The sequence below is a fragment of the Rutidosis leptorrhynchoides genome, unplaced genomic scaffold, assembly GCF_046630445.1.
Source record: "Rutidosis leptorrhynchoides isolate AG116_Rl617_1_P2 unplaced genomic scaffold, CSIRO_AGI_Rlap_v1 contig108, whole genome shotgun sequence".
Classification (NCBI taxonomy): domain Eukaryota; kingdom Viridiplantae; phylum Streptophyta; class Magnoliopsida; order Asterales; family Asteraceae; genus Rutidosis; species Rutidosis leptorrhynchoides.
The window spans coordinates 6,549-25,445 of NW_027266364.1; the positions used below are offsets into that span (position 1 = coordinate 6,549).

At 36.6% G+C, this 18,897-nt stretch overlaps 4 protein-coding genes across 4 annotated transcripts; 1 reads left to right on the forward strand and 3 right to left on the reverse strand.

Annotated features, from left to right (window-relative positions):
* Nucleotides 1–291: 291 nt before the first annotated feature.
* Nucleotides 292–606, forward strand: LOC139881059 (flowering-promoting factor 1-like protein 3). The gene has a single exon (XM_071865598.1). The coding sequence runs from the start codon at nucleotides 292–294 to the stop codon at nucleotides 604–606; it is 315 nt and encodes a 104-aa protein (XP_071721699.1).
* A 1,032-nt stretch (nucleotides 607–1,638) lies between these two features.
* On the reverse strand, nucleotides 1,639–5,453 carry LOC139881050 (vesicle-associated membrane protein 724-like). Its single transcript, XM_071865589.1, has 4 exons — nucleotides 5,264–5,453; nucleotides 5,030–5,174; nucleotides 4,825–4,945; nucleotides 1,639–1,818 (listed from the first exon to the last, which is right to left on the reverse strand). Exons 1-4 carry the CDS (start codon nucleotides 5,451–5,453, stop codon nucleotides 1,639–1,641), a joined length of 636 nt encoding a protein of 211 aa, XP_071721690.1.
* A 3,919-nt stretch (nucleotides 5,454–9,372) lies between these two features.
* LOC139881051 (uncharacterized) lies at nucleotides 9,373–11,372 on the reverse strand. Its single transcript, XM_071865590.1, has 8 exons — nucleotides 11,286–11,372; nucleotides 11,039–11,185; nucleotides 10,734–10,855; nucleotides 10,374–10,466; nucleotides 10,143–10,245; nucleotides 9,976–10,050; nucleotides 9,689–9,784; nucleotides 9,373–9,429 (listed from the first exon to the last, which is right to left on the reverse strand). Exons 1-8 carry the CDS (start codon nucleotides 11,370–11,372, stop codon nucleotides 9,373–9,375), a joined length of 780 nt encoding a protein of 259 aa, XP_071721691.1.
* A 3,542-nt stretch (nucleotides 11,373–14,914) lies between these two features.
* On the reverse strand, nucleotides 14,915–18,313 carry LOC139881053 (uncharacterized). The gene has a single exon (XM_071865591.1). The coding sequence runs from the start codon at nucleotides 18,311–18,313 to the stop codon at nucleotides 14,915–14,917; it is 3,399 nt and encodes a 1,132-aa protein (XP_071721692.1).
* Between the last annotated feature and the right edge of the window lie 584 nt (nucleotides 18,314–18,897).

The window sequence follows — 18,897 nt, forward strand, 5'->3', positions numbered from 1 at the left end:
CGAAATGAAACAAAAATATTCCCATTAATATATCCATCCTATATGCCCACATCAATATGGTTCCTTATGATGTCCAAAACCCTGAACCCAAATTCACCTCCCTATCTCTCTAACTTCAAAATTTAATTGGCCCCACACATCTAAACATACCCATATTGCAAACTCGCCTATAAATACCCCAAACAGGTCTCACACTGATCACCACCCAAACAAACATCTTTCCATATATATCTCGATCTGCAATTAGTTAAGCTTAACATAAGCATATACAAACATATATATACACCAAAAATGTCGGGAGTTTGGGTATTTCAAAACGGCGTTATACGCCTCGTAGAGAACCCCGAGTCCCAGACCAGCACGCGCCGTAAAGTGCTCGTACACGTTCCTACGAACGAGGTCATAACTTCTTACGGTGTGCTGGAGCGTAAGCTAGCATCTCTCGGGTGGGAGAGGTACTACGACGATCCTGATCTTCTTCAGTTTCATAAAAGATCTACCGTTCATTTAATCTCCTTGCCAAAAGACTTTAACAAGCTTAAGTCCATGCATATGTACGATATTGTTGTCAAGAACCGTAATTGCTTTGAGGTTAGGGACATGTAATCATATTATATATAATTATATCATAATCTGGTGTAATGGGTTTTCTTGTGTGGTGAGGGTGATGATTTTTATATTTTAGTTGGGGAATATGGGGTATAATATTTAATTATAGGCCTATATGCTCAGTACTTAAAATTTAATTTCAGTTGTAAGTGTGTGGCTCAAAATCTGTTTTTTTTTTTCTTTTGTAAATTGTTTGTCATAGTGATTGTGCAATGAAAATTCGGTTCTGATCCTGTTTTTACAGATCGAATTTCTTTCTCCGTACAAATTAGGTTTTTTCCTCTCTTTAATTTATTGATGAACTTCAAACTTGTGACTGTGAGCTTGGTACGTTTCATGGAGAAATTAAGCATTTACATGTTGCAGAAGTAGTTTCAGTTGTTGTTGTCTTCTTTATGCTAGCAGTAAAACGTTGTTGAGGCATACTCCGTAAGACGAAATAATACTCCGCTAAACACGAATAATTAATTGATTAGAAGTACTAATTAACTCCATACTTGATCGAGAAGGGACCGAGAGGAAGCTGCATGTTTTTCTTCGCCCACTTGAACAACATGCATGTACAAGCTTAATTAGACCGGTGGTCCTTTCTAGCTTAGTGGATAATAATTATATCACTATCTTTTGCATGAAATTAAATTTACAATAAAACTGAAGTTTTTGTAAGAATGATCAGTAATTCAGTAGAGAATATTGCACTTGCTCGGTCTGGTCAAAAAGGGAAATTGAAGTTTAATCGATAAGTATTAGCCACTAATCATCAACCAATCAAGTCTATATACCAAAAATAGAAACTTTCCAACATTGCTTACTAATACTAATATTTATTTGATCCACATACATAGCTAAAGATTTGTAACCAGTTCGATCGATCAGTTCAAGTGAATGCTGGGCAAGTTCACAGTATGGAATTAATATTGTCATTTTACAATAAATTTGACTAAACTTTTAGTGGTTTACTAAGGAGTTTAAATAATACTAATTCGTTACATATTATATGCTAATATAAACATAATTTTTTGTCTTAAATTATATGCAAATTTTGACAAATTTAAGGAACATTAATTGTGTATCCATTATACCCTCAACAATTTCACCATCTTTACCCTCATGTCCCCATGCACTATTCCTCACCATCTTTACCTTTATGTCCCCTATGCTCTCTCTCTCACCAACTTCACTCACATGTCTCCATGAAAATTTTTTAGTCTGTACAATCATAATTATATCTTAAAATAAATTTATAAACATATTTTCTTGATTTGTGTGAAATCTCCTAACATCTAATTTGAAACGAAAATATTAATATTGTTATAGGCAAAACATATGAGACCCTAAAACCAACAACAACTAATAATAAGGCATGTGGGCTGTGGCATATGTGTTTATATCTATATAAGGGATTATGATCAAAATTAAAAACGAACCTTAATAAAATTATTAAAATCGCTTTTGACATTTTCTTTTTAGGATTCATACATTATAAGATACAATAATGAAGGCAAAAAATTTATACATATATACAAAAATATTAAAATATTTCAATAGTGTTTCATTTTTAAATTTTTAATAAAATATGAATCAAATACAACCTTAACATAAATAAATTTAAAAATTTAAATTTAATTATATATACCACATTTTTTTTGAACTTGTTGTTAGTTAGGGTCTTGGAGGCAAGATTGTGCTTTATAATAAAGTCTTGATGGTTACTTGAAAAGAGGAAACCTTTTTCCTTCCGAGGCGGCCTAATATACCGGAAGTAGAATTTAAGGGGAGCTTCATATATTCAGGGAAATCACCCATTCATTAATATACATACAAATCTCTGATTCACCATGTGTATTTACATTGCTTTGCTATCACCAACGGTGGAATAGCAAGACACTACCCATTTAATTTAAGACAGCATTGTCCCCATTATGATCATTAATGTGAAATATATATGTCTTGAACTTTCAAAGTTTGTAAAACGGCACTCATGAAACACAATTCGTAGGAAAGAATTCGAGAAGTTATCTCAATCACACATTCAACAATCAAATACTTTTAAAAGTATATCAAATGTGAATAAAATGAAACGGAATGCATCAACTACAATAGGAAAAATTTGGAATAAATAATTATCATATCATCATCAAGGTATTCCAAACATCCAACATTACGGTGTGGATAAAGGTAGCTAGAAAGCATCAATAACAATATTGTATAAGAACACGTGTCGAAATCAGAAACACCTCCAATATAATGGCATCGTATATAAGCCCATTCCTGCTGTGAGTGGGCTGCAATGCAAATCAGGAATGAGTAGTCAGTTCTAAAGATGATGATAAAAATAAATGAAGTCAATTTTTAATTAATTTAACAGTATGGAGAAGAGAAAGACTGCCAGCACTTTATGATTGATCCTAATCCTCAATTGGATTGTAAGATATATATAATGGATTGGAGGCCAAAGTCAGATTCTCGTTTCGTTTTCTTTCGATCGACAGTTTGTTTAATTTGAGCTGCCAATCTTTTCCTTTGTTTTTATTCGGATTATGTATGAATTCAAGTAAGAAGTCGCATAAAAAAAAAGTTGATGATGCACACTCACTTTTACATTACGATTGTCAAGTAAGATTAGGTGTAATCCATAGTAAATGTATTTAAGAAATTACAACTGACTTTATAGTAATTAATTCAGAGCTATCTTAGTCGAATATTTTGTTGGTGATGAAATGAGAACTTATGACGAGAGGAAATAATCAATTCGATGGTTGAAAATAAAGAAAACAAAAATTTTAATGAAGCAGTAATATTGAAATGAAAATTGAAAATAAATTGTTCTTCTCTTCGCTTCTTCAATACTGAAAAATAAATGGATAAACTAAATTTTTTTCATTTGATTTAAATTAAAAATACATAAATTAAATTTGAAATGTGTTCTCGTTCAATTTTTAAGTTCTACATCTAATACATATATATAGAGGAGGTTTTCTTGCTCACCAAATAATAAGATAACCAAAAAAAACGTATCAATCATATTAGACCTAATATCTTACTTCTATTGATTGAAAAAATAGAAAATATTGAACTAAATAACAAAAAAAATCAGAAAATCATTACTGGTATTTAACAACATTTGACAATAAATAGTAAAAGCCTAAAACTTGACTTTAAAGACCACATTTCACTTCTGGTATTGAAAACTCCAATACAAGTCCATAGACAAGTTTAAGACAGTATTCATGGCATAATTGCAACATCCATTAACCATTTTACTGTAGAAAATACAAAAATGGCATTTGAATTATTTAAAGAGCCAAAAACAACAACCTAGATGATCAGATTTGCATATGACCTCTTTTCTGCATTTTTTTTTCATAGACATATTTGGAATCCCATCTTATAGCTTTTGTCCAAGTTTGAGTCCATTCCGACTTACCATTAAAAAGAAAGATATTCTGGTCCCTACACTCCTTTTTCTACGTTACAGCTCCTCCAATCCTATTTCCTAGCAGTTTCAGGACAATGTAGCTCGATTTGATCCATTCAAATTGCTTTATGTTACCTTTTAGAATATCCTTAAGCTTCATACAGATCATTCCACATCCTTTCTTCACTAATGTCATTTGTTTCAAATTTTTCTTAATTCTTCAAACAAACTTTCTTAACATATATATTAGTACTAATTTGATGAATCCTTTTGAATCCAAAATTCTTAAAACTATCAAAACCAACAATTGGGGCCCATAACATTAATCGCTAACTCAAATTATATAAACAAAAGTATATATTATAAGAACAGAACTACATGGAGGATTACCGGTTGGGGCATCAAGCTATGAGATATTGAACAAAGAAATATACTAAATATATATGTAGGCCATAATATATTTTTTTTCTTTCTTTTGAAATTGTAGGCCATAATAATTAAAATACCATTCAACATATTCTTTTTATTCTGGTATAATAATATTGCCCAAGACGTGCATGCCAATAGGGGCAAAGCAAGAAAATAATTTATGGGTGTTCAATTTTTTTAATCTACAAAGTATTTAAATAATTAGAGAGAAATAATTCTTTCTTAATTTAACAATACTTATTGTTAATGTATAAAAAAATAATTTGGGTGTTCTATAGTGAATGTGGCTTCGCCACTTGTGCCAGACACCTAAATCACTAGACGATGATATTACGTAATATCAGGTGGGATGGCATAAATATATTTACATTGTCGACTACTTCTAGCATTACGCTTTTAACCTCCGATACTTGAGCCTTTACTTTTAGTATCTGATCGATCTCAGCAGCATGCTCAACGATATATTTCATATGTTCTTTCATGATCGGTCTGCAAAAAAGGCCGAGAACGACATATTTTCAAAATTGACTGAGAATCTCAGTACTATAAAGAAAATATTAAGTTTTTGCATACCCAAATTCTTTATCGAGGCTGTTAGGAACAGCAGTATCTGCTTTACCACCCATATATCTTTGTTTAAAGTCTTTTTTAATTCTTTCCAAAAGAGCAATGGAGATCCCGTTGTTAAGTACAGACTCATTGGCAACGACACAATAAGCTGCAAATTGCATTATTTTAATTTAATATCAACGAAGCAAGCCATAAACTTTCTCGAGAAAGTGAGAGAGATCAGTAAATAATCAGTACCATAACTGTCTTCTACGAGGAAGTTGAAGATATGGTGATCGCACTTGTAAATGAACTTGTTATTCGAAATAGGGAGTTTCTCCAAGCACTGAGTGGCGATTGCACCGAAATTGCCATTGAACTCGGTGTACTCGGCGAGTTTCGTCGTCCCTCGAGCCACGAAACTGTATACGAACGAATCCTGACTCATTTCCGAGCTCAAAATAAGTTCGTCGAGATCAATCCGGTACGTAATTTTGCTTCTCTTCTTGATTTAAATTTTACTTTGCGAGAGGAAGAAAGAGTTTTCTTTTGTGTGTTGAAATTCTGTTCAATGTATATATAAACAAAACGACGCGTTTCGTGTCTGAATTAATCAATATGTGACTGGACTTTAGACCAAGAAAACAGAAGCTTCTGACCGGAATTACGATCATTCATTGTTTCCTTGACGCAGATTTTCTTTTCAACACATAAAAGTAGGTCAAAAACAATTCATATGTTATCCTCACATGGACGTGTGTGGGTACAAGACGGCAGACAAGAAATTTAGTACACAGTTTGAGAGTTCATTGCAACTCCGGCGGGAATTCAAATGTGGCCTAATAAAAGGAAGAGGCAGTAGATGTTCCTTTAGCAATGAGCATTCATATGTTTTAATTTTTTTTAATCCAACTGTGGTTCGTCTATTCCTATGTATTCTTCATTCCGGCATGTATTTTCTCTGATGTTCCCTTTAAATGACTTCTGATGTAATCGTTTCGGTAGTGGAGTCATAAAAGATGTTTATCATTAATACCAACAGTTTTATCATAATTTAGAGGACTGGAAAAGTTTTATCCGATGATTATCGATAAATTGATATGACTTCGGTTGGCCATTTTATTATAATAAAATCGTCCCTCTATAAAATAAAATAAAACGTTCAAACCAATCGTTAGGTCTTATTGTTTTATTAATTAGCTTACTTCGTCCTTGTTGTTTTAAATTTGATTAGTTGATAGTCGATAGAATCGATACAAATGGCATCTCTAGTGAGCATGCTACATGCATGTTTGAATATTGAAGAGATTCGTTCCCTTTTAAGAAAGACTAAGCCGCTAATTGTCAAAGTTGTAATTTATCAAAACTTGACCAAACTTGATACAAATGAAAACTTGAAGAGTTAGCTAAAACCTTTTCCATTTTACAGTGATTGTTATTTGCAAAGATAATTTCTTTAATTTGAAGATTTTCTACTACTGCGTATCTCAATTCGGGTTAGGTTGCCATAGAGAATTTATAAATAAAGCCCGATTTACATCAATCATCACTGTTATAACAAGTGACAAGCATGATCTAAAAGAGCACTATTTAGAAGAAAACCTAATGAATTTGACAATTCTATCTTACAAATGGCATCTCTACTGAGCATGCTGCATGCTCTTTTGAAGATTTTCTATTTCTGAGTATCTTAATTCGGGTAATTAAGGTTGCCATAGAAAATTTATAAATAAAAACCCTATTTACATCAATCATTGCTGTTATATAACAAGCATTATCTAAAAGAGCATTATTTACAAGAAAACCTAATGATCAATTGACAATTCTATTAATATTACAAGAATACTAGGCATGATGGTATATACATCATCTATATCGCAGGGATGGCACGAGCTTTGGATGCCAATGGAATTAACACGTCCAGTCGAATCCATGGCAAACAGAGATCCAAATAATCATGATCAGCCAATACAATGTGAATCCAATTATATCGACAAAATTAATTATCTCCATCTTTTGATACCACGTCTTCCTCAGAATCCGTATTCCTTGTATCTTGTCTGGATCGGCCTGAATCGATGTCGCATCAAAGAAACATTTCGGGGACGTTGAAACTTAAAAAATCATGAAAAAGTGATGAAAATTTGGTATTTACGTTGTCAACAGTTTCTAACATCACATTTATTAATTATAACCTCCGGGACTGGAATCATTTCGTTAAGTAGCTTTTCAATCAGTTCAGCGTGGTAAATGGCATATTCCATATATTCTTTCATGGTTGGCGTATGAAATCAATCAAGAACCGCAAGTATATTCCATATATTCTTTCAAGCAAGGAAATAATAATTAACTGTAACCGTCTTCGACAAGGTAAGTGAAGGTATGGTGATCGTAGTTGTAAGTGAACTTGTTGTTAGAAGACAAAGGGAGCCTCTCCAAACATTGAGTCGCGATTACATGGAAATTGCCGGTGAAGTCTGTGTAATCGGCTAGTATCGTCGTGCCTCGAGCCACGAAGCTGTATATGAACGGTTCGTGATTCATTTTCAATCTCACTCAATACGTTTCGTTGATTTTGTTCTGTTCACTTTGCAACGAAGAAGAATATTTTTTATTTCCCCTGTGTTGCGTGTGGTAAACTTTACTTTGTAATTAAATTTATGAGTAACAAAACGACATGTTTTGTGTCTGAATGAATCAATATGGAGTTGGAGCTACGATTATAATATTAATCATAGTCAGGTTTGATTACAGTCAAAATAGGAATCGATATCTGTTTTCTACCACAGGAAACATTCAAACATAAACGGCGAAAGTAACCTGCCGTTTGGTCGTTGTTTTCGAGGTTTTTCGAGCATGACGTCTTTACTTTTCAAAAAGTATACTACTTATCCTAACCGTTATATTATTTGGTCCAGGTTCAAAGCCTAGCTGCGGCCCAATTTTTTATCGACGAGTTTAAACTAACCTGCTAGATTAGAATGTGTTCATTACGTGTCTAGAGCATCTTAAATAACGTATAACGAAAGAACACATCCTTAACATAAAAAATGAAAGCATAAAATACTGGTCTTCTTATAACGCAAAAAACTACGCAACCAACAATTAATAATAAAAAGATATATAATATTTATTAATATATGTAAGTTTTATGTCAAAAGGTTTGTAATTTTTTATATATATTTTATAGTAACTTTAATATAATATTATAATAAAATAAAATAATAAAATAAGATAATATAATATAATATAATATAATATATTTATATTTTATTATTATTTTATACAAGATGGATTGGTATTGGTAAATCAGTAGAAAAATATTTTTTTTTTAATAAAAAATCGCATATTAAAAAATGCCACATATATTTATTCTATTAATTGTTCTGCAAGCTTTTTACTATTTTAAATCCATCTTGTGGGAAGGCCATCTTGTTCTTTTGTGAAGCTCAAAAACAACTATAGAGATAAAATTTCTTTCATAAAGGAAACAACATTGATGCCGCAGTAGCATTGTCTTAATGATAATTATTATTCTGTTGATGAAAATTTTTCTATATAAATTATATATAAAAATTTATATTTATTTTGGAACGGAGGTAATATATCTTTCGGGTTCGAAGCTCGGCTGCGGCTTATTTTATTTTATTTAAAAAAAAAATCTTTTAAACCGTTAGTGGAAAATATTTTTTTTAAAAAGAAACTTCATATTAACAAATGTCACATGTCTTTATTCTAGTAATTGTTCTGCAAGTTTTTGACTATTTTATATCCATCTTATTCTTTTGTGGAGCTCAAATAAAACTAGAAATAAAATTTCTTTCACATAAGAAACAACAATGATGCCCTAGTAGCACTGGTTTAATGATAATTGTTATATCTTCCGAGTTCGAAGCCCGGCTGCGGCTTATTTTATTTTAAGAAAAATCTTTTTCAGCTTTTGATTGCAGTCTTGTTTCTCATTCCTTGTGAGGAAAAAAAAAAAAAAGATTAGAAAGTGTGTTGGCTAAGGTGGAACTGTGATTGTCATTCCAGGTTCAAAGCCAGGCTGTGGAAATCGTAAGGAGAAAATGATGAACAAATAATAGGAATGATATGATAATAATTAGCAGAAAATGATGTTCCAATAATATTGAAATTATACGACAACTGCTATTCAAACGGCACTTTTAATCTTCTACCGCTCGACCACATTCAGAAACATAGCTATAGATTCTGTTTTGAATGAAAATATTCTTTCAATCCTAACGGAAAGCCTAATTACAGTAATAATCTTTCAAGTTGCAGTAATAATCTAAAAATGGCAAACTTGATATAAATGGAAACGAGAGCTTTGAAGAGTTGAATATTACTGCATTTTGAAAGTACTATCCAACATTGTAGAAAACTTTTGTCATCCCTTTCTTCGTCCGAATTTGAGAAACCTGTATATTGAGTGAGTCAGTGACAGTGACAAAGAAAACATTTCTGAAGATTTAATACGCATGCCATATTTTCCTATCTTACGTACACTGATTGTTACTCCCGACAAGATGATATACCAGACCAGAATATGTAAAAGCGGCTTACTGACTACTGAGTTCGTTCAATTTACGAATTCCGCTTAAATCTCAAAAACGGGTCTATGATGAAACTACGCAAAGTATCAACACATTTCTATATAAAAGTGAATTAGGAAAGTACCTTGACACTGATAATTTCAGAAACGTCGGAAACATGAGTTCCGCCACAAGGGCAACCAGGACTTTTGCCAAATTTGACAATGCGTGGTGTGCTACCCTGTAATAGATGAAAATGAATACAATGTAACAAGCCATGTAAAGAAGAATTCAGACAATAAAAGAGGTATGAATAACAAATGCATCGAGAATGGTAAACAGTAGAATCAGTTTCATGCAAATGCAATCATCAGGCTTCGGATGATATTAGCAATTGTTAAGAGGAAAAAAATAATAGTTTAAAAACCATACCATTGGAATATAATCAGGAAGACAACCACCACATAACTCAGCAGCTTCTTCGTATGAGCATATGTCGGCGGTAATCTGGACTCGACAAGGAGAAAGAAATTTTATAAACAGATGATAGATTAAGATAAGTACACTCAGAACAGCATAAAAGTGAAACTGAAAACTACCTTTTCTCCTTTTGATATTTGAGCATTCACCTCCAATTCTAATTCTTTTTGCTTGCTCTGCAATTCACTCTGAGGAATTGTGCCTTTATATTCAACATATGGCCTGGCCAAAAGGGGAGAGGATGTTAGAAATGCTTTGCATTTGTTGTGAGTGAATGAACATATGTACAAGGATTTTTATGCTACAATTGAAAATTTAGAATCAAAGGATAGTGCATAGATGATATTTACCCATCAGGGAAATCATAGCCTTTGCCAGGCTCCAAATACCCTAGCCCCACATTAAGCATACACATATCCAGTAAATGCCCAGCAGAGTGCAGCCTACACAAATTAAAACATAAGCACGCTAAGCAATAAAACCTAAGCAAAAAACTTGCAGTAATTTACTTTTACGATTAATCAGAGTAATATGTGCTGAACCGAAAAGATAGTTACACAACACGTATGCAAAGCCACATTTTATTAAATATCACGATACTGGGAACGGCAAGTTCCAGCAAATGCCGAGGAAGAAATATCATTTATCGAAGAACAGAGTTAGCACATCAAAGAGTCATTGATTTTTCAATCAAAGCAACTGATTCAAACCTGGTATTTAGCATGCGCCTAGGCTCATCAACAAAAAGCAAGACATTTGTTCCACTTTCAAGCTTCAATTCAACTTCCCCATCAGAATTCTCATTCTCAACAAAGACCCCATAATGATAAACCTACACCAGAAAACATACAACTTATCGTTCAAATTCACTAACAATAAAATCCAAAAGTGCAATTCTCAATATCGTTCATTGAAGTAGTCATTTATTTCAAATTCAAACCTTCCCATGTAGAAACAAATTCTCATCCATACAACTCAAACCCAAAAAAGTAAAATAAAAAATTGTTTAACTCACAATTCCTTGTTTTGATCGAACATCTTGCACAAGGAATTTGGTAGCAGAGTCGGCAATAGTGATGAATCCAGTGTCCGATGGTTGACCACCTCCTTGTGGGTAAAATACAGTTGAATCCAAAATCAGAGCTAGCCTTCCATCGTCGCCCTTTTATTTAAACAACCCAAAGAATACTCTTGAATTAGCAACAAAACAATCTCAAAGTCATTTTACACAGATTTTTAGCAAAGTGGGAATGAGAAGTTACCTTGTAGTGAGAGAGGAGTTTGGCTTGAGATTGGAGCTTCCACATGTGATCATAGTATTCAAGTTTTGTTGGGCTCAAATCATCCATGGCTTCTAAGCTACTTACTTGTATAGTCTAGTTATTGATGTTTGATCATACATATATGGAGTACTAATTTTACTTTTCTTTGCATGAGAATTATACTTTTCAATTTGGACTTGCAAGGTGACTTGCCGGCGGCTATGTTATTTAGGATATTTTTGTTTGTAATTAATAGATCTTAATTTATCTCTTAATCTGAACGGTTAATGAAGGTGATACTGATTGTAATTACAGGTTAAATAACAGGTGCGCTCACAGGAGCGTGTTAGCACAGTAAGATAAAAACAGTGCAGAAAAATAAAGCAACACACGATATGTTTACGCAGTTCGGTTTCCCTACATCTGCGGGGCCTAGCCCAGAGGTAAAACGGTATTCCACTATTTTTGTAACAATAGGCAAGTACTCGGGTTACAATTCGCTCATCTATAACCGACTCCCTATTTTACTAAGCGTACTCTTCGCTCTTACCTCACACAGCCTAAACTAACACAGTCTAGGACTTACACGAAGTGCCTTACCAGAACGGGCAAGGACTTGCTGTAACCCTCTTTCAGATCACAGGTGTTGCACACGCAATGCACTTTATAAACTAACTCTCAATAGTTTGATGAGTGCTCTCGTTTAAGCTCAATGAAGAAGAAGGTGAAAAAGTGCTTAATAGGTTTGTCTCTACATCTTCTTTATATACTGCTCCAAACCGTATCAAATCAAATCGAAATCTTCAGTATTAATTTCGTGATCACCTTCAATCAGAATCCCACTGATATGGGAATTGATACACAACAGAATCCTTTGGCCAGTTGACTTCTCTTTTGATAACTAGTTTCCTTTTCGGAATAGGAAACTAAGTAACACTTCAAATCAAATCAAATCTTCATCAAAATAGGAACAAATCAACCAGGATTCTTAATAACTAGTTTTCCATTCTGACTTGTGCAAGGATCGAATCATATCTGATGGAATTAAAGAGGTTTGACGAAAATAGCCAACTAACGTAAACTGCCGCAGACCTGTGTCAGCAGATACGGTGACCACAGGTGAAGAGCCCAGGCAGTTTGCAGCAACAATCTCCCCCTTTGGCATTTTTGGCAAAAACTTCCAAGATCCTTCGTACAGTATTCAAATGCCTAACTCCCCCTTTGAGTAAGCATGCACAGCAGAAGCAAAGAGACGAAGGTAACAAGTCTTTGGAAACTAGTAGAAAGGCAAAAAGAGTCAACCTGTAAAACCACACTCGTGGGACACGGTAAGTCAAGTGTGCAGACACACCCAAGTGACACAGAATTGACTTGCACATCTTTTTGCCTGCATACCCGACTGATGTTGGCACACACATCTCCCCCTTTTTTGTCAAGAAATCGCCAAAGAGATAGTCATCATAAAAACCAAGCATCAGAAAGTAACCTAGTCGGGCAAAGGTTATGACAGACCAAAATAGTGTAGAATAAGTCTGTCAATGAACAAGAACATTGTTCTCAACAAGCCAGAGACACTCCCCCTGTGTTCGAGCTTCGAGCCACTCGGGCTTCCAGCATCCTGCGCTGCTTCATCAACTGGTATTCTCCCCTTCTCAGGAATCTGATTGTGGCCTGTGCAATGGCCAGAACGTCAGGGGAAAGAGAGGATCGACGGCTTCTACCGGAGCTGCTGTGAAGAATTTCTGGTCTTCTTCTTCTTCTGCTGAGTTCCCCCACAGGGTCTTCTTCAGACACAACCAACCCAGTAATGTCCATACTTGTAGAAACACCAGTGTCAGTCAGGTGTTCCCCTTCAGCATCTGCCTCAGCAGCAATACGCTCCCCCTCAGATGGAGCGAGATCCTCCTCCAACAGGTCCTCAGCACAGTGAGAAGCCATAATGACGATATCATCCCCTATGGTAGCCGGATGAGCTGACACAACATTATCAGAATTACCCTCTGTACTAGCAGGGTTCTCAGTAGTCTCCTTAGAGACAAAAACACAATATTTTTGTTTTTGATTGTCCCTTTTTTTTTCTTTTTGATAATAGAAACAGAAAATATAAGATGGTATTTACAAGGATGAAGCACTTATCTCAACTGTCACGTCATGGTGCAAAGTCCAAGAGCTCCCCTCAAGAACTCAAAACGATTTGCATCGAGACTTTTCGTGAAGATATCCGCAAGTTACCTTTCTGTTGAGATATATTCCAGGCTCACCTTCTTTTCTTCGACAAGCTCTCTTATGAAGTGATGACGAACTTGGATGTGTTTTGTTTTGGAGTGCTGCACAGGGTTCTTCGATATGCTTATGGCACTGGTGTTATCACAGTAGATCGTTAACACACCTTGCTCCAGGCCATATTCTTCCATCATTTGCTTCATCCAAAGTAGTTGGGCACAGCAGCTACTAGCTGAAATATATTCTGCTTCAGCCGTGGATAGAGACACAGAGTTCTGTTTCTTGCTGAACCAGGACACTAGATTGCTTCCCAAATAGAAACAACCTCCTGATGTGCTTCTCCGATCATCAACACACCCTGTCATATTCGCGTCACTGTAACCAGCTAATATTCCATTTGTATCCTTGGAATACCAAAGCCTCAAACCTATGGTTCCTGAGACATATCGCACAATTCTCTTTACTGCCTTTACATGTGATTGCTTGGGATTGGCTTGGTACCGTGCACACACCCCTACACTGTAACACAGGTCCGGTCTGCTAGCACACAGGTATAGTAGGCTGCCAATCATGCTTCTATACATTGTTAGATCCGCATTTTCTCCTTCAGCATCCTTAGACAAATGCTCAGTTGTGCTCATTGGAGTTCTCATGGGTTTCGAAGATTCTAACCCGAATTTCTTCACAAGATTTTTGGCATATTTTTCTTGAGTAATAGAAGTACCTTCTTTTCCTTGTTTAATCTGAAAGCCCAAGAAGTAGGTTAACTCACCTACCATGCTCATCTCGAATTCACTCGCCATACTCTGCACGAATCGTTTTCTTTCCTTATCACAGGTTGAACCAAAGATGATGTCATCAACATATATTTGGGCAATGGTTAAGTCTTTCTCAGTGGCTTTGAGAAACAGTGTTCTGTCAACTCCACCTCTTCGATAGCCCTGTTGGCACAGGTACACAGACAGTCGTTCATACCATGCTCGTGGGGCCTGTTTGAGACCATATAACGCCTTGGTCAGTTTGTAGACATGATCTGGATAGGTCGGATCTGTAAAGCCCTTTGGCTGCTCCACATAGACTTCCTCATTCAAATGCCCGTTAAGAAATGCACTCTTAACATCCATCTGATACAGTGTTATATCTCCATATGCAGCCACAGCAATCAACAATCTGATAGATTCAAGTCGTGCAACAGGAGCAAAGGTTTCATCGAAATCTATACCTTCTACCTGTGTATAGCCTTGAGCCACAAGTCTAGCTTTGTTGCGTGTGATATTGCCCTGTTCGTCAGATTTGTTTTTGAAGATCCATTTTGTGCCAATTATGTTGCCATCCTTCCGTCAAGGAACCAATTCCCACACCTTGTTTCGCTCAAACTGGTGGAGTTCATCCTGCATAGCAAGAATCTAGTGTTCATCTTTTAGTGCCTCCTCAACCTTTCTTGGTTCAATCTTTGAAGTATACGCCACATAATTTATCATATCTCTATAGTTCTTCCTTGGTACTCCTCGAGTGCTTCTTTCTGAAATGTTCCCGATGATATTATCAGCTGAGTGATTCTTCTGAATGCGGATTGAGGGGTAAACATTTGGGTTTGCGACAGCAGTAAGATTCTCCTGTGTGTTCCTGGTGTCTGTGCTCACGGGTACAGCCTCCACACTAGGTGTGTTTTCAGCCCCGTTCGCACCTTCAGTTCCTAACGCTCCCACACTAGGTGTGTTATCGCTAGTCCAAAGCTGACATGTTCCAGGTTCACAATCCTCGTCATTTTCTGTGTTTACCTGCTTGTCATCAAACACAACATTGATTGATTCAGTGATAGTATTGGTTCTTTCAATGAAAATTCGATAAGCTCTACTATTTACTGAATGTGAATAACCAACAAATACTCCCCTTTCGCTTTTGGAGTCGAGCTTTCTTCGTGGGTCTCTATCTTTTAACACATAGCACAGGCTGCCAAATTCATGGAAGTACTTTACTGAAGGCTTCTTCTGTTTCCAGATTTCATACGGAGTTTTGTTAAGGTGTGGCCGCAGGTGTACTCTGTTGATGATGTAACAGGCGGTTGACATAGCCTCTCCCCATAGCTTGTAACTGAGCTTCTTAGCATGGATCATGGTACGGGCCATCTCTGTAATTGATCGATTTTTCCTTTCGACCACGCCATTCTGCTGAGGTGTTATGGGAGCAGAAAATTCGTGTGCAATGCCACTGTGCTCACAGAATGCTGTTATCACAGCGTTCTCAAACTCTTTTCCATGGTCACTCCTGATTCTAGTGATAGTCCCAGTAGTGTTGCGTCTGTCATTGTTTAGTTTGGTGCACAGCTTTATGATGGCATTAGGAGCATCTGACTTTTCTTTAAGAAAATCTACCCATGTAAACCTGGAAAAATCATCAACACACACAAATGCATAAGTCTTACCTCCAAGGCTCGTAGTTTGCATAGGCCCCATCAGATCTATGTGGAGAAGTTGTAAAGGCCTTTCTGTGGTGACGAATGAAACTTTAGTATGCTTTTCTCTGGTCTGCTTTCCCAGTTGGCAGTCTCCACACGTGATGTCAGGATTATGTGCGAGCACAGGTAGCCCTTTCACAGATCCAGTTTTAGATAGATCTGCTAACTTTCTGTAGCTAACATGTCCAAGCTTCTTATGCCATGATTGAAGATTGTCGATCCCAGTCTTTAGACACTTCATATCTTCATTCAGGGTATAGGTGTTGTCGGATTGTCGAGTTCCCGTCATGACCACCGTTCCCTGATCGTTTATTACCCTGCACCCGTGCTTCTTGAAACTGACTTCACAGTCTTCATCACATATCTGAGCTATGCTAATCAGGTTATGCTTCAGTCCTTCCACCAAGAGTACGTTTTTTATTTTTGCCTTCGACGACACTGGAAGGTTTCCTTCTCCGATTATGGAGTTTGAACTTCCATCTCCATAGGTGACAGTTCCCCTGTTTTTGAACACTATATTCTTTAACAGGTCTTCTTCTCCTGTCATATGCTGCGAACAGCCACTGTCAAAGTACCAATCACTTACATGCTTTGATGAAGATCTGCACATGAGGCTTTTCAATTCCTTTTTCGGAACCCAGACCCTAGGTTGAGAATGGTTGACGACATCCACCCTTTTCTTTGGAGCTTTTTCCGGGAGAGTGGAAATTAGCCTTCGGATATCATTCTGTCTTTTATAACACCACGGTCTAATGTGTCCAGGTCTGTCACAATAGTGACAAACAATTCTTCGCTTCGCTCCTCTGTTCTTGTGCCCAGAGGTGTTTCCTTTTTCCATTTTTGCAGCATTGTGTCCAATTCCGAAAATATTGTTCTTTGGAGAAGCATTAGTCAGAATCTCATCAAGTTTTCCTTTTCCCTGGTTGAATCTCTTGATGACGTGATTTGCTTCTTCAACCTTCTTTTCCGACTCGGCTAGGTTTGATTTCAAACTGTTGATCTCAGCTTCGTACTTTTCCACGATTTTGTCAAAGTCTCGTCGTTCTTCCTTCAATTGATCATTTTCATCAACTAGTAGATGGTTGATACGCAAGGACTCGCTCATTTGTTCAAGAAGGTTTTTGAAAGCAGTGTGTATGCCTTCATCTTCATCACTGTCTGAGTCATTTTCTGATCCTTGGATTTCTCGTGACTTGTCTGTGCGGACTGGTCCTGTTGTTACAGGTGTATGAGCTGTGAGTGCTTTGTGAGCAGGGAATTCAATTTCACTCTCATCGTCACTTGTTTCAAACCCATCTTCAGTTGTCTCCTCATCGCTCCACGTAGAGATGAAAGACTTCTTCTGTTTCTCGAGGGTGTTTGCACACTTTGCAGCCATATGCCCAAAACCTTGACACTCATGACACTGAATCTTTTCTTTCTTGAGTCTGGTTCTAGCTTCACTTGTTTCACCTTGCTTGAATCTCTGCCCGATACCTCCAAGCTCAGTTTTAGACTGGAGGCTTCGATTATCCTTTTGAACATTGGGGGATGAATAATCTCTGTATCTGGGCTTGTTAAACTTCCTGTACATCTTTCCCATGTTTTTAGTTATAAGTGTCAGCTGATCACGGACAAACTGTTCTTCCTCTGTGCGCACAGGTGCAGTTTCCACACCAGATCTAAACGCGACAGATTTTGGTTTGGCTTTGTCCCTGCTCCTCATGTCTAGTGTCATTTCATAGGTTCTGATTTTACCCATCAGATCATCAAAACGCAGGTTCTTAAACTCAGTTGACTCGCTAATTGCATCCATCTTCGAGTTGAATTTTTCTGGAAGTGAAATCAACACCTTCCTCACTAGCTTAGATTCCGGGATTACCTCGCCAAGAGCAGTAGATTCATTAGCGATGTATCGAAGATTCTTTTCAAATTCAGCAATGGTTTCATCATCTTTCATAGTAAGAGATTCAAACCTGTTAGAGATAATATGCAGCTTGGATTGTTTGACTGAACTCGATCCTTCGTAAGTAAGCTGGAGTGCATCCCATGATTCCTTGGCAGTTTCAAAGTTTTGAATGATCTTGTATACGCTGGGACGAACTGCACACTGGATGATGCCAACTGCTTTGCTATTTGCAGTGCATAGTGCTCGTTCACCTATAGTCCATTGATCTTCGCTTTTGATGTCTTCAACACCGTCTGCAGTCACAGTAGGGGGTTTCCACAGCACCTGTGTAGCACGCCAGATTGCCTCATCTTGACTCTTCAGGAACCATTTCATCCTATTTTTCCAGTAATCATAGTTTGACTCTGTCAGCAATGAAGGTCGAGTGGTTGAGCCGCCTTCTTCTATTCGGTCTTCCATAGTCAGTATCTGCAAGATCTTTTCCCGAGAAGCTTTCTCGAGCCTGCTCTGATACCACTTGAAGGTGATACTGACTGTAATCACAGGTTAAAACAGGTGTGCTTACAGGAGCCCGTTAGCACAGTATGATAAAAACAGTGTAGAAAAATAAAGCAACACACGATATGTTTACGCAGTTCGGTTTCCCTACATCTGCGGGGCCTAGCCCAGAGGTAAAACGGTATTCCACTATTTTTGTAACAATAGGCAAGTACAACGGGTTACAACTCGCTCATCTATAACCGACTCCCTATTTTACTAAGCGTACTCCTCGCTTTTACCTCACACAGCCTAAACTAACACAGCCTAGGACTTACACGAAGTGCCTTACCAAACGGGCAAGGACTTGCTGTAACCCTCTTTCAGATCACAGGTGTTGCACACGCAATGCACTGTATAAACTAACTCTCAATAGTTTGATGAGTGCTTTCGTTTAAGCTCAATGAAGAAGAAGGTGAAAAGTGCTTCCTACGGTTTGTCTCTTTATCTTCTTTATATAATGCTCCAAACCGTATGAATCAAATCAGGATCCCCCTGTCTTAATT